The sequence below is a fragment of the Plectrocnemia conspersa genome, unplaced genomic scaffold (assembly GCF_051122295.1).
Source record: "Plectrocnemia conspersa isolate PC_06_02 unplaced genomic scaffold, ASM5112229v1 ptg000012l, whole genome shotgun sequence".
In the NCBI taxonomy this organism is placed as follows: domain Eukaryota; kingdom Metazoa; phylum Arthropoda; class Insecta; order Trichoptera; family Polycentropodidae; genus Plectrocnemia; species Plectrocnemia conspersa.
The window spans coordinates 14,441,927-14,469,465 of NW_028277176.1; the positions used below are offsets into that span (position 1 = coordinate 14,441,927).

Consider the following 27,539-nt stretch of genomic DNA (forward strand, 5'->3'; position numbering starts at 1 on the left):
ACAATATGGACATAGAAAGGCAGATGGACAGACAAATTGAGAGAGAGAGAGGGGGCAGACAGAGGAAGACACTTTAGAGACACTACCCTAAGGAGTCAAAACACAGGGCACATATATCATCATCGGTATATAGACACTCTGACTTTCAAGACCAGCTGTTTCAACTTTACTACTAGATAATGGCAGTTATTTTTTAATTACATACATAATTTGCTAAAGTGACACGCGCTCCGCATAACAAAGCCGAGCATCTTCAATACCTTATCTCTGCTCGAACGTCACTCCTAAGTCCTTCCACCTAAACGTTATGGGAATCCTGTCGGATAGAGAAATTTGGTAAATGTAACAATGTGACAATGGAAATGCTGAAATATATAGAATTGTTACAATATTATTATCGGGATCTGCCATTACTATTTACAAAATAGTTGCTTAATTCTGATGATATTATTATCAAATCGCAATTCAGCGATATTAAGGTAAAGTACTATGAAAGTACGAACCTTAAAAGCAAACACCTCCCTCGTTACTACTTAAAAAGACGCGGTAAAGCAATTAAATATTTATTTATATCTACTATTTCCATCGTTGACAATTAAATAACAATTGCTCGCTTTTAGAGCGACGCTTCTCAAATAGAATTACACTGTTTCGCAGTACGATCTTGTGCTGGAACTTTGTTCAATTGATCCACTTTGAGAACAATTGTCGAGTAACAACTTATAACAGCAGTTGTATTGCGGGGCAATCGAGTAAGGGCTGTATACCGGTTAATGCCTTGAATATATTATTACACGGAACTACGGGTAAACTGCAGTAAATAACTACGTCTAGGACCGAACGAAAGATATAATAATAATAAGACACTCCATGCGACTATTTGCGCGTATTATAATTAGATTGAGGACATACCTACCTACCTCGAAGGGACTATAAACGCGAGACTATAAAAAAACTAGCCAAATTTCGGTGTCGGGCCGTATACCTTTTTATTGCGCACGCACGAGCTCACGAGGTGTGCTCCTTTATGGTTGAAGCCGGATAAACAATGTATTCTAGAGGTAGATAATCGAGATTTTCGCAAAGACAGTCGCGAATAAAACCTACACGTCAATTTTTTATGACGGTATTGCTCCACAGAGAATGGAAAATTATAAATTTTCCTCACTAATACGAACTTTGTGCATAAACTAGAAGTAAAATATTTTTTAGCGCTGTACTTTAAGTTTTACCATAGCATATGTTATGGCTTTAAAAAAAGTATCAAGCTAAATTAGGTTTTACGTGAAGAGGGAAGCAGTTGTTCGTTTGATCTTAGTATAAATATTTCGTTGTTTTAAGAAACTAGTGCAACAATTAACTGGATGATCGCTGCATGATTGTGATGCGAATTTCTTGAAATTTATAACCGAGATTTATTAAAAAAATATAATAACATTTGTATTTCTAAAAGCATCCTTAAAGTGTTTTGTTTTTGGCAATTAAAAAAAACCTGAACTGCTATTAGGATGCTTTTATTTTTAATCCGTATATTGTCACGTACGTTCTGCACTGAGCGGCATAAAAAAATGTCTCACAATCGATACAACACCTAAAAATTAATAGCAGATACTTTAAGCCACACCTGTTGATATGATACAACCCTAATGTGTTGTAATGCTGACGGACTTAATACATAAAAGGTTTTAGTTCTTAAGCGCAATGTGTCAATTTTACTTTTAGGCTTTTAGAATTGCATTGTTTTGGATTTGTCAATATAATCTGTAGATTTGCAGGTAGTCATATGATTCAAACCCAAAAAATACTTGTTACATCAACTTAATGAATAAATAAAAAGATAGCAAACTGAATTGATAACAAAAAATGTACTGTCACATCAGAGTTAAACTATAGCACACACTTCAACAGTTGCAATGACTTTAATTCGTGAATTTTATTGTTTGTCCTAGCACGGCTATATTATATTATTTAACAATCAAACATTAGATAAAACTTGAACAGTAATTTAAACAAAGTGAAGAACAATCTCTTGAATCTTTTTCTTAAAATATGTTAATATATGCACTTATGCATCGGGAAAAATACTTTTTGGCTTTATTTTGTTTTTCGTATGCCAATTTAAAAAAACAAAATACAATATCCATTATATCCAATATATATGGTGATACCATATATAACACGTTGTTTACCACTATAATAAAAACCTATATACTAGAAACGATCAATGGTCGAGTTAATTGGCGTTTTGCTCCAATAAACATCGGCGTATCGACTACAAAACGGCGTAAGCACCCTAGGGAGCCTATGACGCAAAAGGCTCTTGAGGTCGACCGTCGAAATGGACAACTGGGGTCCAAGTTTCCTCACTTGCACGTTGTTTGGGGACCAAACTTTGACCCGGGTTAACTCTGAAGCCCAGATGGACGAGGTGAATATAACACACTCCATCAAGTAAAATTTGTCCGCAAACGACCCGAGCTTTTTGTGTCACTAAAAACCTACACGTTGACAAGCTTTAATTATGTCGAATGTTTTATTATATAAAACTAAATATTTACAAGAGAGTAATTTGAAGAATATAAAAAAATACCTATAAATAGTCTTTTCTTAAATGTAAACATATTGTGCATTCGCCTAATTTGTACTATATCAGTACAAAAATACTATGACTGAGAATCAAATTTCAGGGGCAGTTAATCTTTATATAAAGAATTTGTTTAGAGATTATAGTAATACCAAACGTTTTTAAACCTTAAATGCATGATTTTTCCAAATTCAAAAATAAAAATATTTGTATACTAAAATTAGGATGAAAATGACTGCAAAAATATTTAGGTTTATTTGTGGATTATATTTATAAAAATTGCTTGTTGTAAATATACAACATCAAGCAGAACGTGAACAAAGTATATTAAAATTAAAAATATACAAAAAATATTTACAAGTGGAAATTCTTACAGCAATTTTTTTTCTTAATAAAACATAAGACCACACCACATTTTTCCCACATTGTTTGTGAAATTCCACTGCATTTCGGTATTTTGCATTTGTTCCTCTTAGTCAATATGGGCCAGTGTCTACAACTGCTTGTTTTGTTTATTGTATGCAACTATTACAAAAAATAGAAGTCAAAAATAACAATGATAGACTAACCTTTTTTGGAGTACATAAATTAATTTTATTTTGTTTTATATCCACTAGCACCAATGAAAATAAATTTGCACCCAACGATTTTTTTAAATGGCATTATCACGCGTACAGAAATATCTATCGGAATAATTTAAAAACACAATGGCTCGGCGTTTGCTACACATATGTATGTATAGTTCCTTTATTGAACGTAGACTGAGTTATAAGCGCTTAAATAAATCGTTGCAAATTTGCAACGCCATGCATTTAAAGGTTAAAGCAAAATGTTGTAGAATTACATTTTTAAATAAGATTTACCTTAATGTATGACACATCACTGACATGTACTTAAAATAAACATTATTATATTTATTTGTTTAAATAAAAAGTAAATAAAGGTAATAAATGAATACAAATATTCAAATTTACTCATATATTATTACATTGCGTACCGCGTTCATATGCATTAGTTAAGTTAAATACATTTACAAGTTTTTTATTATAATTTTGATAAGGGTATATACATAAGCTAGCAAAAATGTATAAAAAAAATATTTCTCATATAAATATACCAAGAAAAATATTAATTTTATGTAAAAATATCAAGCAATATTTTTTCAGAATTTTTTATGGGGAAAAATAATTTTCTACTTAAAAAATCATAATTCTAGATAAATACAAAAAACTTTGTTTTAAATATAATAAATATGTACTGTGTATTATCATAAACAATAAAAATGTAATGAAAAATAATTTTTGTCATATATTTTTTATCAATAATTTTCCAAGGAAAAAGGATGTGAACTAAAAATAGAAATATTATATGGAAAAACGAAAGATATACATTAAACGCGTTGTTTACAATATACTAGACTATTCTTTTTTTATTTATTTATCGATAGCTGTTATTTTTTTTAACTATTTGATCGATTTATCTAACTTTAATTTATTTAATATTTTTATTTATTGATAGCTGTTCATTTTTTTTAACGATGAACAAGATTTTTTTAATTAAAAAATCGTGAAAATACCACATCATATAAACGCATCTATTGTTTTTTATAAGCAGAAAATGCTAGTATTTTTGTATTTTTCCGAACAAGTAATAAACAAGTAATAAGCACTAATCAGATAATTAAGAAGAACGTAACGAGATCGATTTAATTTTTTATTTTATTCATTGTAATTAATTTTATTCATCCTAATATTACAAATTTAATTAAATACTTAACTATATAAAATCATTTTATTATATTTTGTTTTAACTATTGCAGTAGCAAGTAATAGGTCGTCAGCACGCCGCTGTCCTGCTCAACTATTACCTTTAAATATGTTAAAAGTTAAGAATAACACAGTTGATATAGAAATAACAGCCAAAATTATATTTGCAAATGTCACGTCGCTACTATTTACCTTTTAGGAGAATTTCTAGTGATAGACAGACACGTATATTTTCTGTTTTATAATATAGGTTTTAAATCCCAAATACTCGTATGTTTATTTATCCATCATAGTATTTTCATCACTTTAAATTCGGTCGATATAATAGTATTTTCCGACTCAACATACACTGAATGATTTGTAGGCCTTAGAAATAATTTTTATATTAGGATAAAATAAATAGCTGCGTCTTTCATGCTTAAAAACTATAATAACTTTGCAGAAATGTATCTATTAAAACTATTTATATCGTTTTTACAACTTATTTTTAGTTCTGAAAACAGTGCTTTTATATTCATTTTTAATACGTTTTGTGTATATGTGTCATATGATCTTTTATTTTGTTTTGACTCAAGATCTCTATTCAATTTTATTGAATTAAACCTGATTTTTAATTGCAGAGTGCTTAACTTCTTCGTTCAGCGATATTAAATCATTTGTCTTACTTTTCATACATATTTAAAAAAAATAAGCTGTTCTATGTGCTACTGATCATTGACATAATATAAAGCCTCACGTTACCTTACTGTATAATTAGGTTGTTGTTTAGTAATTAAAATAAATATTAAAATGTATTTCTCACAATTTATTTACATAACAATGTGGAAAGCATAGAATATGATATATATTTGTAAATTAAAACACTGTAAGCAAACTATTGTATGGTATGTATAATTGAATTCAGCGCAATTTTATTTTTCTGGAAAATTTAATTAAAACTAGCAAATAGTACAGAATACAAACAATCGAGTCCACGATATGAAATAAATATTTGTTTAATTTTCTACATGCCAATATTATTTAGATATAAATTACATAGAAACTAATTTATATGCTAATGGATTAATTTTTGAAAAACGATGTTCCACGAAATTTACAAGTATAATGAACGATATTTTATAATGCCGTTAAACAACAATAAATTTCATTTATTGCGATAACTTGCTGAATAGTGATAGTAATGTTTAACCATTAAAATTAAAGGAAATAAAAATAAATATTTTCTCCCTACATACACACGACCAAAAACCGTTTTGGGGCGAATGCAATTTATTTTTTACACGAGTAACATAAATCTGACCCGCGGCGGCGAGGCTTAACCGAAAAAACCAATTGTTTTAATTAATGTCGTCCATAAATTCGGCATTATGTCAATATTAAAAGGCTTAAACGGGGGGACGTGCCAACACTTTGTTGGATTCACTGGATAAGTATTATTTATTATTTTACACGTACACGTAATATATAGGGGTGGAATCGTCCGTTACATATGTCAGTCGGAGAATTTATCATGAAGTAAATACTGTTTTTAACTAAGTATTCAAGAATACAGTTCATTAAAAGATGGACCTATCAAAATAAAATAATATATGCTAAAAATTTAGTATTATAATATTAATTAGTTACTAGGATAAATTTATTATTGTGAATATATTCCAAGCTCAAAGGATACAACGAATAATTCAATTAGCTGCATCGTTAACTCTGAGCTCATTCAAACTGAAAAGGTGACGAGAGACGATCACACGATTCAAGATGAAACTATTAACCAATTCGAGACGAAACGATCAAACGATTCGAGACAATACGGTCAGGGACGATCCAACAGACATATGGCATCCTAGGCAAACCCGCATCAGCACTTCTCCACCAGCACTCAGTCTTCAAAATAAAACTCGATATTATTTCTCTATGGTACAAATTGTAACTAGCATTTTCTTTGGCTGCAGTCATACCCCCGTCTTTAGTCTTATCATTAGACTTTCTATTGCCAATTTAATAAACACAACTAACCAAGATTGATGAGCTAATTAAACTATTACTAACAGTTCATTAATAACTTGGGGTTTGTTATTTGAAAACAATAACATATTATCAAATTACAATTGATGAAAACTTTCCATAAGCTGATGCTGTACCACAGCATTGTTCACATGGTGAGATGTTGTTCTGTAACATAGAAGCAACGTAGAGAGAGCAACTCACAAGATAAATGATGTATTTTTGACGGAGATCCATTTACTCGTTTTTCTCTATTTTGTCCGTTGCTATCCCGCTAAAGGCAAACGTGCATGAATTGCTGTAACAACGGGATAGGATAACGCCTTCAGCTGTTTTATACTCTATAACTTTAACACGTTTTCGTTGCAAAAGGTTCACCATCAACATAAATAACGCGAATGAGATAAGTATATTATACGAGTATGTTGTACGTACTAAAGATCCATTATATTAAAAAATAAACACATTTTGTTGTTGTTTTGGCATAATTGTTAATATATAGCCGTAGGAAATATTTTATTATGCAAAGTTAAGTGCGTTTAAAAATACCTCATAATTGTTTTTATGTTTAAATGATATTTATAATACAAAATAAAAATAAAATAAAGAAAAAAAATAAAGACATGTTTCTTAATTGATTAAATGTTTGCTGGTCTTTTAAATAAAACAGATACGCGTTAAATCAAATGTTAGATAACAAATTTTCCAGGAAGGCGTTTTTTAATTTTTTATCTAATCTAGCGATTTTTGTACCATTTTATTTTTTCATGTTTTAGTAGCACTAAGAATTTTAGATAAGCTGACTTTAATATATGAATCATTATTTATCTGGGATGCTTGTATTTTTGATGCTGTTCTTTTAAATAAGATCGCGTTTAAAAAACATACTAATTAATGCACTTTCCAATATGTTATTTCAAGTTTTATTTGATCTATCAATTTCCTAATTATTTAATTTTTTTATGTTTTTCATGGTACTCAGAATTTCAGATAAGCTTATCTTTATAATAATATATATCATCATCAACTTTGGATGTTTGTATTTCGCGTATCACTCAAGCTACTTTTTAATGTGTTTTTCTATGTGAATAATTTTGTGTAAGCTCATACTGTCATGTATTTTTATCCCACAGTCCTAAACAAATTTCAACTAAATTACAAAAATCCCTGAAAAACCTAAATACACACTTTAAAAAATGAAAAATTAAAGTCAACGAAAACAAAACCAAAGCCAATATTTTCACAACCCCGCCGACAACCTTTACCTCTACTTTTCAAAAGTGAGGAAGGCACCCTTATAGTATGGAGAAAAAGCGTTTAATACCTGGGCATTCACCTGGATACCAGTCTTAAATTTAACACGATAAAATAACTTTGATCATAATGGGTAACCACAATCAAAATAAATCATTAAAAATAATATATAACACCTCATTTTATACTAATCTTAAAAGCTACATCACGGATAAATAGTATAAAAACTTTCCGAGAACATATTAAACAACTAATATTTAGTTTCGGTTAATGGAACTAAAATATAAATACCTTATACATATATAATGGTGCTAAGCCGCTTCTGCTTCCGGACGCACTCGATTTAAAATGAATTTCTCTACGTTCAATTTACTATTCTGTAAATCGTATCTAATACAAATTATTACTACTAATATGATCCATGAAAGAAATATCGAATAAATTTTTTTTACCGAAGTTACCGTAGAGGATTGAACATGTAGATTGGCATCTCTTCTTTAACTGACATGTTGTCGCAATATGGCATATTTTAATTATTTAATTAATATAGTGGATAATCGCGATAAATGTAACTTTTAAATATATTTTTTAACTTTAGTTTATGAGGGATTATTAACATTATATAAATAATGTGGATTTGTATTAGCTTTTCCATACAGAGCAAAAGGTGTTATTAAATTTTAGCGAACGTTGTCAATTTAAAACAGATTGTTTTTGATTTTGCTTTAAAACATCATAAATAATATAATCATAGTAAAGATATTCCAACAAAAAGAGGCAAAGTTATTAAAATATATAATACTACATGCAATTTTCGTATGTGTGTACTCTATAGACTCAAAAATTATTGTACCGATTTCGCTGAAAATTTTACACTTTGTTTTTACTAGTGCCGCAAATGTTTAGAAAGCAGTTTGAATGAAATCCGACAGGTAACGCTGTTGTTTTTATAGTGTCAAGCTCAAACATGCTTCTGATATCACGATGTCACATCGTTGCCGTCATATATATATTTTTTGAACATATAAATTATGTTTCTGATGCTCACTGCTGTTCTATTATGTTGACAACTCATTATGACTAACATCACCGCCGTCGATTTTTCTTTGCTTAAATATATCTTAATTTAGTATTAAATATTCAAATCCTGTCACATACAACCCAAAAATTTAGTTTTAGATGCTCGCCGCAGTTTTAATTATTATTAAAATGTAACTTAAATTCCTAGTATAATGTAGTTCATATAGGTCAAACCCGTGTAAAATATTATAATTGTTTATGTATAAATACGGTGTAATAAATTGAACAAAACACATAACCGTTTAGCTAGTCGGGCGAAGCTAAGCTATGATTTTGAAAGTATATTTCATAAAATAATACATTTTTTTGCTATTCAATTGTTGAATATTAATTGTTATAATTGATATTAGGTTCTTTTGTTGTCGTTGTTACATAAAAATGACACCAAAACGACAAAATATTGGTCGTCGCACAAATATCAAGATTTACGTCATAAAAACGAATAGCCATTCGGTAGTGCGCTAATATAATTAGCAGGTATTTTTCGTTGGACATTAAAAGTGTTTAAAAGCATCAAATTTGTGGAGACACGTTAATATAATACATTTACATTGACGACAATCATTCATGTTCAATTGCAAAACAATTATTTGATATTTGAGGCACTTAAATCGGTACAACTGCATACTTTGAACAATCTCTGGGTCGCTCTGGTAAATAAATAACAATATTTGTACAATATATGCTTTTGAAATTTGATTTTCAATTCGATTTACCTCTATTAAATGGCATCAAAAAGGCTTTGATCTATCAAACCTGTCAAATGTAACATCGCCCCTAGAATTGAATAAAAGTTAAATTAATTAAGTGTAACTGATAGAATGTTTTTGGTTTGCTTTCAGGTGTGCTCGGCCATGGGGGGAAAGAGCAGTTTTCAACAGGCAGTGTGGGGCAGTTCTACTCCCTCAGGATACGATCAATCGCCAGCATCGCCCGGATACGGAAGAGGAGTAACCTCATCTTCCGGCCAAGGCGAAGAAACCAGTCACGGAAACAAGGTAAAAACAAAATTTTATATTTTATTAAGATATTTGTAGGTATGTAAATATTTTAAATACTGGTAGGCTCATAAAAACAGAGCAGCATTTAAAATACAATATTGAAACAGTAAAGCTACAAAAATATTATATACATATCCTGACTATATACAATCTGACAATTTTTCAAATATTCTTAATGAATTATTGTAAATTATCCTTTTCATTAATATAGCATCTGTACATTTATTTGGAGGTCATATCCCTCCCGAGACTATAAAAAATTCAAATATTCTTCGAGGCGAAAATACTCAATTGCCGCATGTCTGAAATTTCGCGCTGAAAAACAAACCCACCCCATCTCACCATCATCATGGGCAGCCGGTATCTGACATCAATAAGGCGAGCAACTGCTTTCGTCGCGATATCCTTTGCACTGGAGGAAATGAAGTCGTCACCAGTCCGGCAATACTAAATATTTGAAACGCAACACAACGACGGCTCCATCAGCCGGCCGAGCTCGTTTTCTCTTTCTCTTTCTCTCTCTCCACGAAAGCTCGCAATAAAAGCTCACCCTCCGGCCCAACGAGATAAACTAAAAGATTTCCCCGTGGGTTTTCCGCAGCGGCAATCAAATTTCTCAAATAGGTATGACCCCGGCCAAAAACCGACAGACGACGATCCCCATTTCGACCAATATACGTATTACAATCGTACTCCGACCATTGACATTGCTTATTCATTAATTCCGATGGACGATTTAAACGCTTACCCGGCATGATAAATATGTCTGGGTTTTTAAACTCCACTGTGGTTTTGTAATTTTAAATTTAAAACTGTGTTGTATAAATTTATTCTTGAACTATGTCTCAGACAGTTTTTTATTTTCATATTTTACTACCACAATTTTTATAAAAAATGTAATATACCGCTTTTTTAGCTAGCATTTAAAAACTGATAATGGTAATGCTATATCTATGGCTTATTATACATATATGAATGTATACAATAACTAACCATTTTATATCTTTTTCTGATAAGCCGAGCTTTTAGTTATAATGGTTTTAATTAATATTAGAACTGTTGTCAATACAGTATTTAATTTGTTTTTGTAATTTATAATAAATATATTTTTATCTGTATCACTATTTTTTTAATATAGTTGTATAGACAAACACCGTAAATTTTTCTTACTTCTTTATACTTGATTTATATCGAATAAATAATATTTATTTATTATTTATAATACACATTTTCTTTATTTATTTTTGATCAAAGTTTTGTATTGACATATGATATTCGATAAGTGTAATTATATTTAAGTGACAGTGTAACATTAAGTTAACCACGAAAGTTCTTAGTAAAATATCATAATGTTTTTAATATTAATTATGTGCCCCTATGCCGGGATGTATACGAATTAGCAAATTTTATTTAATTTACATTTTCCTTCCTCAGCATATCCTTATACATTTTTTACAATTTTCACTGTCCTTATGTTACAGTACATTTAATTTAAAATGATAAAAAAACTTTTTTAATTAAAAAAATATTTGCAGTGCTTTTTGTGCATTTTTAAGTGACCAAACACATTTCGAGTTTATCTATCACACTATTGTAAAATAGCTATGTATTTTATTATATACACCGCAACCGATTTAATTCTATTTTCATAAATACCCATACTAAGTGTAATAATATATGTAAAATCTTATATAAAAAGATGCGTTAATTACACAATATAGAAGCCCAAAATATTAATAGCTTAATCAACAAATCACATTTCTCAAACCTTAAAGTATAACATAGCACAATTTGATTCCAGAATTTAAATCTAAAGCCTTTGCTAAATGCGTGTATATGATAAAAATATTAAGATTAAATTAACGATTATTATATTTAAATCCTAATAACCTGACACTAAAAGATAGTTATTAGATCATAACTTTATATGATATTTTAAAATACATTAAAAAATTGCAGCTAATTTTCTCAAACCTACAGTTAAGTTTGTACTGTATATCCTTAGCGCCACATACATATGTATCGGCAGCCGGTCAAAAGAGCGCTGCATTATAAGCGCTGCAGCGCTCAGCCCCCCTTAACCCCCCATATTATCAATATGTAATAAAAGTATATATTTTTCACTATTTTCAACGAAAGAACGTCATTTGAAAATGTCGTAAATTTGGCACATATAAATTAGATTTAAATAATATAAAACTTGAAATCATCGACATACTTTTAGAAGGTCAACAAGTCAACAACAAAGGTGACCTTCGTGTCACTTTCGCATTAAAATAAATCGAACGAGAGATACATATTTAAAAATAAACAAACAACTTGCATTAAAATAATTCGAATTAGAGATAAATATTTTAAAAATAGACAAAGAGGTGAATGACATTTGTTATTTTTAATGAAGCATAACCTTGAATTGTCTGGATGCATCTAGAAATATTTAAAAAAATACCAGTAGCTATGCGACCACAGTCGTCAACGGCCGAATAAATTCTTTTATTACATTTTTCTCGAATAAGTGTTCTCGCTCATATTTTTTATAATAATATCCGTTTCGATGTTTTTAATTATAAAGTGATAGTGTAATTTAGTGTATGTGTTAGAATTAAGCAGTGTATAATTCATATTAGTGTTGTTACTATGCAAGGCACCGTTGCACCAGTGTTTTTCCATGGCGTGCAACCGCGCGATGCGACGCGTCCCTTCCCCCGCCGGCCTCGCGGGGGAAGGGACGCCGCGCCGATTTACACCGAAAGCGCGATATTTACAATTCTAGGCATCATGCGGTTGACAAGGTAATGTCTTTGGAATTTTCTGTGTCATATAGTTAACCCTTTGTGCTAGTAACTCTACATCGTATTCCAAGCGCTGCACTCAAAACTTTCAATGCATTTATTGGCTTTGTGTTGGAGCTAATTTTGCCAATTTAAATTTAATAATGGTAAAAAAGCTTCTGGTAGACACAGTTAAGTAATATTGAATTCTAAACTTATGCAAATAAGTCAATAATCTTAAATTTACTAGTGTAAGTTTATTGTAAAATTTTTCATCGGAATATGGCCGAATCGAGCTGTGTTAAGACCGCATAACGCTTACTTGACAGTTTTAAGTTATTAATTATTCCTCTTAAACTGATTTTTTCCTTCGAAGGTATCTATATTTTTATGATATGTGATGAAACGGGATTATATGCTCTAATTGTGCATAATTGTTACTTAATATTGTGTGTCTGTTATGAAATATAAGGATTAGAAAAAAGCAATTTCGCTCGCACTATTAAAATGAGCGATTGACAACTATCGATCTGGGTATTGACATTTTTAGCGGCAACTCAAATAATAATATTAGTCTTTTCGAGCTAGTAAATTACTAAGTCGCGTAAAACAGAATTAGTAATCTGTGTTTTAATTATTTATAAATACATATATTGATTTATTTTTTTAAATTATCCATATAATTACGAATGACGATATAATAATGGATGTTTAAGAAAGTGGCGATGAATTTGATATTAACTCTGTGATTATTAATGTGATAGTAATAGTAGTAGGAATTATATCTAACTACTGAGGGGCCGTATACCTGCCCTATTATACGCATTTATTGAAAGTCGAGTCGATAAATAATAATATTTTATTAATAATTTAAAAAAATTATATATAATTTATTATTTAATTAATAATATTAATATTTGTCAATTTAATGAAGCATTATAAAACAAACGTAATGATAAATTTTAAATCAGCGTTTCATTTTAGTACAAAATATATAAGTATATCGTACGTATGGGAATGGGGAGCCATACTTTCGTATGTACGTAATAATTCATAAATAATAATGTTTTCATTGACAAATCATTTTAATCGTTAATACGCTCTGGCACATAAAATATTAATTTTACCGCCTATGTTTCGTGAATTTTTATTCCTTGTAAATTTTTCACAATTGACCTATATTTTATATACCTCATTCCTAAAATATATAATATTTAATTTTCTTCAAGTATTTTTGCGCTCTTATGACGTGATTTCTTTTGTCAAACGCTCATATGACTGTCTGCGCATTTGACGCGCACTATTTTGTTACAGCGCTACTTTGGTAAGCGCTTTTATGACGCAGCGCTTATAATGCAGCGCTCTTTTGACACACGCTCATTTGTCCGCGCTTATTTGTGACGTTGCCATATGTATCGATATATCTTCATAAAGTACGCTTTATATATACATAGTGCTGGTATCAAAATAAATAAAATTAACATATTTTTATATTTTAATTAAGCACTAAAATTCTCCTAGATAATATTTTTTAATGCTTATTACTGTCAAGCTTTTAATTCAAAAATAAAAATATAAATGAATATAAAAACTAATTGTATTCATATTTACTTACTTTTATTGATGATATATTTCGTACCGTTTTTAAAATTTTATATATTTATTTTGATATTCATATTATTTTTTCATCGCGATAATAACTGAAGATTTTATATTTCGGCAGTGATACTCTTGTAATAGTCACAAATTTTTAGTAAATCTCATACCCATATATGATTTTTTTTCACTTAATTATAAAATATACAAATAGCCTTAAAGTTAAAAAAAAATATTGTCATATAGAGAATTTTCTTCGCATACTAAATATTATATGTAGTATGTATATACATAATGTCCATAAATAATTATCTGTTTTATTTTATTTTTGTTCAAATTTTAGGTATACATACTTAAAATTAGACTAATCGAGTAAAAATCGACAATAAGTAGCTAAAATGAGTCAATGTTGAAGGTAGTGTGTCAAATGTATCATAACTTTGCCATAACCTCAGACGATTACGTATGAGTCGAATGTCACAAATAAAAATAAAAATATAAAAATGCAATAAACAAGCATTTTCATTTTCAATCTCGCTTTTAGTGACAAGTTACTTTAGAACCGCGAATATTTTATTGATACTGTTACTTTAAGATAGCATTATGCGTATATTTAAGTTCAAATCAAATTCTTCTTTGAAAGTATTGATTTATTTGGATGGCTTAATGGATTAAATCATCCAAAAAGTTGTTTTCTTGAAAAATAAACGATATTTAATTTTATCGCTGTTTACGTCTTATAGAATAACGATGTTGTCTATTAAAACAATAACAAAAAGTCTAGTTCTGCCTCGAAAAATTAATATTGGTTAGAGGCCTGAATATTGGAAAGGGCGTTGAACTTATTTAATTTATTTAAGGGTATATAAGCTATTTTTGAAACACTTTAATTAGGAACTTGCTGTATATAATTTAATAATTTAAATCATGTTCGATTTGTGTACTTACTAGAATCGCTGATCTTTTTTAGGGTGTGTCTCTTAATATTCGGGGGGGGTTTAAATTTAAAATAATTCTCGATTATGGCAGCAAGTTATGACTTTCTTTAAGCGACTGCCATTGAGTATTTGTTATGCACGTTAACACAATATTATTTTTTTGCTCTGCGCTGGAAAGGAAATTTTAGCATCATCGCTAGTCCGTTATTCTTAAAAATGTTTGTTAGATGTGTGCTCGAGTATGCGGAGATAAAAAATATCTATTCGTTTATATAATTTCTGGTCGCATCTTCAATTTAATTATTTATAACACGTCGATATAATCTAGTAAATATATACAAACATTAGTAATTCTAATAAATTAATTTCTTATATTATTTAAATGGCAAAAGACACATGTTTTCCTTTACCATTTCTCACTAGTATAAATATACTTTTCCAAAAAAATAATCATAGATCCTTAACACTTTTTTACCCTTTGGCCAATAACGTTTTCGATTCGACCGGCCCACCCTTAGCCTTGCAGACCTTACACATATACACACACGAAACAACATAATTTATTATATATCGTACAATTTCGTTATTTTATGATCGTTGCAGGCCGATTCGAGAAAAAATAGTGTATAGAGAGAATGAGAAAGAGAGAACGGGCGCACAATCTCGACAATCTCGAACGAATTGGCGTCCCATTTTTATTGTAATACATCAATCTCGATTTCGCCGCTGGCGAAAATTCAACCCTCTATGGTAAAAAAAACTGAAAATGCTACATATGTTCAAGGGAAAGGTTAATGCGAGATACTGGCTCATATAAATAAACAATGACGCGGGACATTAAGAAAATCGCATGTGAAATTTTTGGTCATAAACGAAAATGCCGCAGCGGCTGGGAGAATCCGAGCGCTTGACCTTTTCGTAAATTATAAATTTGCTATGCTATATTTTTGCGTGCGTATTTGTGTGTGTCGGGGCCGCGATTTGAGGGTCCGAATAGACCCGAGTCAAATGGCATTATACGCAAGATAAGCAGGTAAAACTGGACCTTTAGCTAAAGCTGCGTGCATTTTTCATATGCCGATGTATCGAAGAAATCCAATTATTCAATTATTAAGAAGTATATTTTTACATCTTAAGATTTCATTGCATTTTATAGTTATGATTATTATTTTATTGTTTTATATTTTTATTTAAAATTTGTTCTTTGTACTAATCATTAGTATTTATAAATTCTAAGTGGAACATACAAAGAATTACACAAGATATTTGTTACAAAAAAATCAGCAAATTATTCTGCACTGAGGTTTAAATGTTGTCTATATTTATTATCCAATAATAATATAATATGTTACAATGTATGTGTATTACCAGTATAGCTATATTTTTACTGGTGTTTTAGTCAAATTAAATCCGAATACGTTTTCATTGGTAGATATATATATATATTTTTACTAGGAATAATATAACTCAGCTGATTGGCCCGAGTGAAATTAAATGCTACTCTAAAATATCTCTAAAATTCAATTTGACAGTTACGAAACGTCCATCTGATGTTCAAGACTAAACCTGACCAAATTAAAACCTAATTAACCGAATCCATCTTGGCCTGATGAAAGTTCTAAAACTAGCTGTATATATTTAACTTGTTTACAACAGATCATCCGTTTGTAAACAAATACAGTCTTACTGATTCTGAGCAGTAAAATTGTAAATCAATCGTTTGGTACATTTTAACTCGCTAAGTTATTGAAATTATATTTATACTAGTAAAAATATAATTTCACTGGTACTATACGTTCACTATTACATCTATACGTTATGAACTGCTTGAAAATATTTTTCTGTATTTTTTCAAAATAAACAGTCGAATATATAATTAATTGACTTTTATAAGTTAGAATAATATTGTAAATATTATATAAGATGTATGTATGTATTTATAAACATAGTATATTTACTTCCAATACAAACGTAATCAATATATTATAGACCTGTGATTTGTTGGCTGGACCAAACTTGAGCATCGAAATGAAGCGGTTGTTTCTCTGGACTTTAAAAATGTTGTGTCAATTCGGCTCAAGCTTAGCTCGGCTCTTTTTATAAGGTTCGAGTAGTTTTAATGATACTTAATAAATGTAATTAAGAGTGTTACAAAAATATTATCTAGTCAACTATGTCAGATTTTGTTAAATACATGATTGTAGTTTATTAAAAATATACTTCAAATCAAATCAAATATCTCGCCGCTAAAATTTTATCGTTAACGTCATTACAAGTTAATGCTCTAAATTTTACAATGCGATAAAAGCATATTTTTACCTGCGTTTATTTTACGACCCGCCGTCGAAGAAGTTTACGTTTCAGATTCGAGTGTATTTTTTTATATATATCTGGCTTTAGCAAATCCGCCCTTGCGCGAGCGAGGGGTGCGTTTTATTATTCCATTAAAAATTTTCTTTTGCAATATTTTAATATAAATAAGCGTGGGCCCCGGGCAGTCGATTTTGGCAACATTCATACACGGATATACGTCAAGCAAAACGGATTTAGGGGGTCTAACCCATATATCCATTCCCATACACGAGAGCTTTGAGGCTGACTTACTAGGAATAGAAAGAGCGTTTCACCCCCAAATCTCTGCCAAAAGAGTTTACAATGCCAGTCTCGAGGTTTCCTTTAACTTCCAAAGCACTTTTCCGATGATTTACTTTTATATCGCCCGGAAAAGGATACTAGCAAAAATAGGTGTAGATGTACCATTAAAGTATATATTTATTGAGAGTTTATCACGGACATTTTTTTTAATATCAAAATAAAAAATATTTACCACAGTCAATAGTTATCGGTTATTGCGATTGGATCGAGAGCGTTTTATTGCGTTATATAAAATTAGTGATCCTGTAATGAACGCTCTGAAATTTACGATAGTAATTTTCGAGGGCCTGAATAGGACTAAAGTTGCAATAAAATTTAATATCATTGTAAGTGGATTTTATTTGTTATTTATTTAATACAAAAAGAATTTTTAACTAAAAATATTACGTAAGTATATAATCATACATTAGAATAAAAATGTATATGCAAAAAAACTAATAAATAAAAAAAGCTATTTTTAAATAATATTAATTGCAACTTTAATATCTTTATATTGTTTAGTAAATATTAATAAGATTTTTAACAATTAGAATAGCATCTTTTTTATTTTATTAAGTAATGTAAGATATTTGCTTAAATGTTTAAGTTAGGTAATATTTCTTAGTACAAAAAACCTATTTTTTGTTATTATATAAATTTTCATTTATAATTACTTATAAATATTTACACTGATAACACTAGCTAACAAATATTTTGTAATTAGGATTTGTAATAGATGCCTGATTTGGACTAAATTTATCATACATATTCAAAGTCTCTGTGATGACCATGATGTATCACGGAAACTATTGATGTTACAGTCTAATTATTGTTTATATTGACACCATACATTAAACGTGTACCGGTGATTGAAACCTATATGCTATTCGCGTTAACACAGTCAGTTTGAGACTTCATTATTCATAATTGAGATGGCAAGCTTGGGTTTACACCCCTACTATTAGCTCTAAAGCTATCCGTGATATTCTTATCATTACTCCTGTTTTTCTTTTGCACAAATTTATAAAAACTAAAATCATTACTTTATTTTTTATATTTATCAATCAATAGGAGTTGTCAATATTACTGTGTTACCAATATAAAAAAATGTTTGAAACAAAAATGTGCAAAAATTAAAATTCATAACTTACATATATATTGTAGTATTATATTTATAAAATATATATTTCTATCTATAATTAAAAAATCTGACTTGCTAGTGTTTTTGTTTTCGAATTTTTATTTACCTCTGCATAATGCATTAAGATCAGGTATTGTTATGCAAGTTATAAAAAAAAATAAAAAATGTTGGTCAGTGTAATTATTTGGTACCATATATCTCGTTCTATTGAAATAAAAAAACGCTCCAATATTTGTCAATTCATGCGACACAAATCCATTACGTTTTTATGACATTTTGAGAATCAATCATGTACAACTAATTGAATCGCGTCGATCATGGTTGATCCCGACAAGAGCAAAGATAAACATTATTATTATTTTTAATTTCATACATGTATGATATTCTTTGTGAGCTGAAGTAGCTTTTTAAATTAAATGTACAACCTATCTCGTTTTATTTATCATCATTTGCGAGATTAGGAAAATATTGATAAACTGGATCTGTAATGATTGATCGGAATTTAATTATATAAATATCACTAATTCTGATCTTCAAGACATGTTAAAAATATAAAAACACAATAGTCCATATGAGATTTAAACCCAGGTCTATCGGGTATGAGTCACCGACTATACTAGTCATGCTGGTAAATGATTATTAGCTGGTCGTCAATAGTCGATCATTTTGAACCAATTGAAACGATTATTTATAATATGTTGCGTTTTTTGCCACATTAAAAACGTAACGATTATCTATGAATGTGATTATAATAATTTTATTTAAAATTATTAACAGTAAAAAAGTAATATAATACACCCTTAATCTTTATTAATAGAGTAATATAGATCAAATTAATTGTTATTCCTAAGCAGGACAAAGTTTTATACCACTGGAACGTATTTTTGACATAATTGAGAAAATAAAAATATAATATTATGCTTATATACCTTATCAAAATCAACAATAAAATAGTACATGGCAAACACGCTACAATATAAAATATAGACTAATTGCCAAATATTGATTTTAAAGCCTAAAAAAGTGTAATTTTGCATGTTTAGTTGTTCAGATAAAATATTTGCTTTAGTTCGTATTTTAACTCGCATAATTGATATAATAAATGCTTTCAGATACGCAAAACATAAAATTCGACAATTTTTTAGATGTTGATTATTTGTAACAATTTTTTTTTTAATGTTTCACTCAAAGCTTTGATTAAAATTTCTCAGAAAAAAGTTTAATTCTAAAAAAATATTCATGCTTTTATTATATTTATTAATAACAAAAAATCTGGAATAAAACAGGTATTCTTACCATAAAATGAAATCAATATAACTCTTTACTACACTACCAACCCTGTAAATTGTGAGGCTATATATAATCGATTCAGTCTAAATTACTACCCTTTATGAAATATGCGGGCGGACAAATTTTACGCGAAGACATTTAATAAATAAAGGAACACATTCTTACTAAGTTTAATTAATGGCCAAAGGGAAGCATTCAAAGTATCCTTATTGTTCTAGGAGCGACCCCTGTGCCGTAAGCACTACGGGAGATACTTTCATAAGTTGAGTCGCATTTTACGTTTTGAAAATGTTCCACATTGTGTTGCGTGTAATTTTGTGTGGCAGGTAATCTTTTTGCGATAAAATAAACCTTTCTTACTTCGATCCGACGGATTTTATAGAGCAAATGCACATTGGACCGACGGAAGGTTACTACTGCGCTTGATCTCCTCCAACAAGTTACATCCTTCGGATTTATTGCTGATATTCGACTTACAAATGTTGCTTTTGAGTTATTAATAGAACAATGAAATAGCAATAAACCAGTCCATAAATTCCTGGTGGTTTTTATTAATAATTTAATATTTACATTGTCTCCAGTTTCATAAGCATGAGCAATTTATTATCGATTGCGTTGTACAACATATTTGTATTATTTTGTTACAAGTATTACTTTTTGTTTGTGAGTCTGTTATATATTTTATACTGCTACGTGTCATTCATATTTTAAGCTAGTAATTAAAAAGATGTATACCACGTAGCATTAAATAAAGTTTAAATTATTTTCAAGTATACTATCAGTACCAATTATTCTAAGATATTGATAGACAAAAGACAATAGTTGTTGATAAAATTAAAAAAATAAATAAAAAGTAGCTTATGATTATTTATTAATGAGATATAAGATTCCTTATATCATCATCCAAATATGCATGAAAATTGTATCTATGATAAAAAACGGTCACGTACTTAAATCGAAATTGGATTAGCACGCCAATTAAAAGAGGACGAAAATTAATCATTGTAATCAAAAATTTTAGGAGGACCCACTCTAACGTGATTATTACACGAGCGGGAATCATCAGGGAAAGCGGGTCAAAAATTAGTAGTCGCAGAGGAAATCTCGGGGGTCGTAAACGGAGAGTCTCTTTCTCAATTCGAACCGGCGAGGTCACACATAATGAAAACACAATTTCGTCGCTGAACTCTTAAATTAAAATTATTGCGCGAGTCAATTTTTATTCATGCGTTTTTTTAAGATGTTGCGTAAAAAATCAGAGGCAATAAAACGATTCCAATTCCGGCGGGAGTCATTCGACACATTTTCTGAATTAAGCTTTTTTTTAAAAAAACCTCATCAATGTTACCTGAACAAAAACGTTAATTGGGTAGAGTTCGCCTGTTCGTGAAAATGAACTTGGAAGTTTTAAAAGTTGGTACGTAAGCTCTGTTTCGAAGAAGCAGTTTAAAAGCGTGTTTTTTAAACTAAATTTCGTTAAAAGCATTTTTAGTGCACTGAAAATTATTGAGAATATTTAAAAAAATACATAGAATCACTTCTTTAATGTAATTAGTAAATATATAATTTATTTTAATTTTATTTTAGAAAAATAACTGTTCCGATTCTATAACTACGTTTAATTAACCGTTATTTACTAAACATATTAGCATCTGATTTATAACAATATAGATTAATAGACTCCTCATAGTCATTTTTGCAAACATATTGAATGCTTTTGCTTTTCAATTACAAGAACTATTTGTTAATCTTTATATTATAACATATACATAAAATGCTAATTATTTTTGATTTTTCAACTTTCTATTGAATCAAAAGCAAGTTTTAATGTAATATAATATATATATTATGATACTTTAATAGCTATTTTATTACATGTCATTGATATAGATTTTAAAATTTCAGTAGACAGCAACAACAGTTCAGTATATTTGCTGCGCTATTTTTAGTTTACATCGACATATTGGCTGTCAACTATGTTTAAATTTCAAATCAGATTTGTAATTTCTAGAATTATTTATTTAAGTGTCTTTATTACAAATATGTTTATAACTGCATTATAAAAAATACTTTGCCCTCTAAGAATATTCCATGTATATGACGTTTCTTTTGGAGAGTTAGCTTATTTTTTCTCGTACGAAGCATACAAAAAGTATAATCAAACAAAAAATTTTGGCGAGCATCATTAAAATACTCTTGTATCGCTATATCCATTATTGAGAAATATATAATTTCACTACTCAGTGTTCACAATAAGGATAATATGTTAATATATTGTGTGTAAAAAGTAAAATTGTAATAAACCCATTGTAGAAAATAAATATTAAATTCTTTATGCGTCCCATAACAATTTTTGTCGGGCAATATGGCCCAGGAGATCCAAAATGTGGGACACTATTTTTTTAAGCGTGTATAAAAACCACATCAACAACCTTCTTAACATTAAAAAAATAGAATTATATGTTAACCAAACTTTCAATTTAATTAAATAAATTACGTATAAAATTATACTTTAATTAATCCTACAAATTTATTAAATGTTTTTAATATTTGTCTAAGCAGAAGAAAAAACTTAATAATATTTTTTTTAATTCAAAAACGAAAATTTATTAAAAACAATATTGTATACATTGAAATTTTATTTACTTTATTTTTGTGACAAAATCTTGTATTACAGTGATTTTTTATACATATGATATATGATAAGTAGCTCAATATAGAATTTTTTATACCTCATATAATATGTACAACTTAGCCCGATTTTAATTATGTTAAGTAAGATAATAAAAATCTGAGTAATCCATTTTAATCAATCAAAATTCTAATTAATAAATAATCACTAATTCTGATCTCACAGACAATAAATTTAAAAACATTAAGGTGCATATGAGATTTGAACTTACTAGAATTAGTCATCAACTTATACCAATGAGCTATCTTGCTAGTTTAAAGATATTAATATAATCATAACTAGGAAACTAGCACTAAACTGAAAACAATATCAATTGTAGCTAATTAAAAACTAATAATAATATGACGAATAAATCAAAACCCGTGTGTTAAGTAAGGACTTGTTAATTATTACAATGGAAAAGTTTCCCAAGAAGCACCTGACTGCCCTTTGCAAGTTAAGTTTTAAACGAATTTTCGCGACGGAAAACGCAGCTCTAACTCGTTTATCAAATCTGAAACTTTTAAGCTCAGGCAATTTGTCAATATTACGTAGCTAAAAAAAGAAATTCTATACATATGTGAAATTGCCCCCACGGCGTGTGGGTAACTCTCATCCGTCGGATTTTAATAAATAATTGCATCAAAAGAGCGATTCGGCGTTATGCGAGAGAAAGAAATTGGCCGTGTGATGGATTACAGGTGATATGAAGGGGAATACGTGTCTTTTGTCTCATATCTATCTATCTATCTGTCTTCGAGTATTTGAAAGGCTTTGAATTATTAATGCGCCTAGAAGCGAGGTAACATCTTTCAATACGAAAAGCTGTCCTTTGCAACTTTGGTTTTGCGGCGCCGACTTTAACAAAGAGTGCTCTTTGCTATATATGTTTGTATATATATTTATATTTTTTGCGATTCGCGAGTACATATGTATATATTTTTGAAACCAGGTTTATATTTAATCTTAACAAACCTTACTCGACTAAAAAATAAACGCTTTAAAATTAATGATACATATTCAAAATCATCGTATATTTTTTTTTTATATAAATCAAAATTTTAAATCTGTGTGAATATTACCATTCGTTATTTTTTCTAGTTTAGAAAGTATAATATATACATATATACGTGCTTATTTTCGCTGTATAAATCATCCACAATGTCGGATTAAACTCTTGGGATTTAGGTGACTGCTTGGTTTAATCTGATCGAAGTAGAAGGCAGCTGCTTTTCTTGTCATGATTGAAACGTGACGTAGCTTCATTTAATGTGAGTTTCAAAAAACTCTTTTTTATTTCAAGTCGGAAGCAATGGTTCTGTATGAATTTCTTAGAGGAAGTATATTCTTTATAGAAGTTCCTAGTGCAAGTGATTTGTTATGGTCGTTTTCATTCTTATACTTTCTTATTGTGTATTTTTTTATAATGACATATAAACCATGCACCCAACAATGGTGTGGTTTAAAAATAAGTATGATTAATCAGAAAAACCTAGCCTAAAAATTCCCCAATCTAATCAACTTACATGTGTCGAATATTTTATAACATAAAAAATAACACTAGACTACTTGTACTAGTTGTAGACTATTTTTGTAAATAAACAATTAATTTTTAAGTTATAAATTATGTTTTTAAAAGATGCAATAAAATAAATATAAATACCCAAGCAACGATTTAGTATCGCTGTTATTCCATTTTTATTCCTCTTTTCGGTACATAAATAAATGATTCGTCTGGCCTGTACACTGACGTGACAGCTCACGTGGCAATCACTACAGTAATGCAAGTATATACTCACACATATTAGATATATACACCTACATACACACACACACGCCAAGCGTGACACTCCACGTCTCTCACGTTTGACACTTTACTTTGACAATGTTCTGGAACACTGACAAGACACTTTGATTGTCTGGTTCCATTATCAGCAACAAACGTATAAAACGATATAGATACATGTATGTGCATATCAAAGAAATTGAAAATAATAATACAAAAAATATATGCGGTTATTCTTTATGCCAGGTTACAAGCCACTCGTTATCAATTTTCCTGTTTCACTGTATAATTCAGGCTCGTTAGCGATATGGATTGTTAGGAAATGGTATCTCTTCAACGTTGTCACAAGGGTCATTCAAATGTTTTAATTTGAGTGCCTGCAATCAAAATGTTATCCTCGTGTTTAATGTTGTTATTATTTGCATCGATTTGTGGGTCTTCTCAATTCTTTTCATTTATCTATAATATATACAACTCTAGTGTCATATATGAACCATATTAAGGATGTTCGTATTTACTTCATTAAATGTAATTATGGATTATTAACTAAAAAAATTGGGTTATATATTATGGAGTCAGTTATCTATACGAGATGTGTATCAAGATTCTTTGATTCAAAATTAGTTAGTCGATTGTTCTAATTATAATCTTTTAATATCAACGATTTCAATTTAAATTTAATTGCAGCAATATAACACACAAACTAATTTAATACTTTAATGTATAGCATACTCTTTTATGTTTCAACATAAACGAGTACGGGTATAAAGTAAATTAATAGCGTAAAGATTGTATCAATAATAATGAATTACAAGTGCAACTCATTAAAATACAGAATAGTGAGGCACATCGCTACAGTTTAGCAAAAACACAGTTGTGTGTATTCTGGTTGTTATATAACAAAGCAGTTAAATATATTATTTTTCTTTATAACACAGACATACAGAAAATTTCAAAATACGCTGCAAGATGACCTTATTTTATATAACGCCAAGATTTGATTAAATTTTAAAGCAATGGTTCTCTCCAATTATATTCAATATTTTTTTATGACCAGAACTTGTGTCTTGCAATTAAAACTATTACACAAATATAGAGTTAACTTTAAAAGAGTTATAAAACAGTAAAAACTCGGTAGTTGATTACAAATAATATTCGGGAGATTTTATTAGATTGCCTACACTGCTGTTTCTGCTATGAACCGTGTGACGTGGCATAGTTTATATCACATAATCATTGCTAATTGTTTTTCCGTTTTTTGCAATAACATTATAAACATAAAATATGTGACAAAACAGTGTCGATAATTTAAATCAGTAAGAAGTGACGTTCATAGTTTTGGACTTTGTATCTTTATATCATATTTTTCGGTAAAATTATATGGTATCATGTAATTTTTTTAAATTAAATTAAATTACTAAGCCAGTTTAATGTAGCAATCAATTGATATATAATTTCACTGGTCAACATCAGTGAAACTGTATTTTACACGTACGTTCAGCACCGGTGGTGTGTCACTCTACTGTCGTTAAAACTTAATTTGACAGTTGCGTAACGTCCATTTGCTGTTTAAACCCAAACGTGGCCTAAACAAATATAATAATGGTTTAATGATTAAATTATTTAAACAGTCAAATATACGTTTAGAGATTCCAGTGAAAATATATTTTTACTAGTAATACACATTCACTATAATATAAATAAAAATCATAAATTAGATTATGTTTATACTAATAAAGTATATTTGTTCACTAACTTTTAGTTCATTGAGTTAAATTAAGTTCATGAAAGTTCACTGTTACAGCAATATTAATAATAGAAAATAAATTATTTCGTTTGATACTACTTACAAAATAGAATCGTTTACTAGAAACTAATAAATATAATGCTAATTTTAACAAGTAACTATTATTGAACCATTTCTAGAGGTTATCTATAACATAAAAACATATTCAATACCGCAATTTATTTAAAACTTATTTTTGTATTATCAATAAAAAAATCAATTTAAAATAAATATAATTAAATAAAGTATGTATTTTGTATGATACATATATTAAACATTTTATGTGCTACATAAATTGTGTTTCTTTTCATCGAAAAAATCTGGGGATTAACACTTAAATGCCAGATTTTTTTATACCTACTTTTGCGACATAATGGCTTTATAAATCCAATTTAATTATCAACCTGCTACATATTCGATGCGATTTTTTTTATAACTATAAAAGAAGTAGCTGGAAAATATCACTGTTGGCAGATTATTGTATATCAAAATGGCCATTAATTTAATTTGTCGTCATGATTCTTATTCGTTGAACTCGTCGCAGCTAAATCAGCACCTTTAGCGTTACATTGTAAAGGTTACATCACAGGAGCACAATGCGAAAGCCCTTCCTCGATAGGAGAAGCAGGAGGGTGAGGGACATCTTTTGCCCACTCTCCTGTCTTGTGTGTCTTTCTCATTATGCCTGCGGTGATACATCTTGATTCTCGACAAACACCTCGTTTTTAAAGAGCCAGCCTACCCTTACACAAAGGGGCACCCTTGGTCCTTTGAGACTCTAAAGGGGATAGTTTGCAGACGAAAAGGCTTCTGATCGCGAAAAATCAATGTTGTATCACATCATGGTGTACAGCGTATGTAAAAATACAATTATTAAAATAAACATTCAATAATTATTAAATTAACTGTAAGTACATGTACATATATGCTATATGTAGTTTTTTTTAAATATTTAAAATCTTGAATGTGTATCTAATATTCTCTACACTGATTTTATTAGTTTTATCCAGTAAACTATCTTTTTTGACAGATTCATATAGAAAATTGTAGAGTTATCTTTTCATATTTTTCAGTATTGCTTTCAGTAGCAATGTAGACACCAGGCGCGTACGGTGATATACATTCCCATTCGCTCGCTCGCGTGTTAAGTGAGAGATAAAGGCGTGCGTTACATGCGTTCCGCACGCCCACTTCTTCTCACTCAGTCTCGTCACTTAACACGCGAGCGAGCGAAAGGGAA

The 27,539-nt window shown here is 29.3% G+C and overlaps 1 protein-coding gene across 3 annotated transcripts in view; it reads left to right on the forward strand.

Annotated features, from left to right (window-relative positions):
• The window catches only part of nolo (ADAMTS-like no long nerve cord), a 365,417-nt gene that overhangs the window by 229,680 nt on the left and 108,198 nt on the right, over positions 1-27,539 (forward strand). For all 3 annotated transcript variants that reach the window (XM_088200097.1, XM_088200100.1, XM_088200098.1), the window contains exon 5: positions 9,528-9,683. In XM_088200097.1, the coding sequence (XP_088056223.1) occupies positions 9,528-9,683 (156 nt within the window). The remainder of the gene's footprint in view (positions 1-9,527; positions 9,684-27,539) is intronic.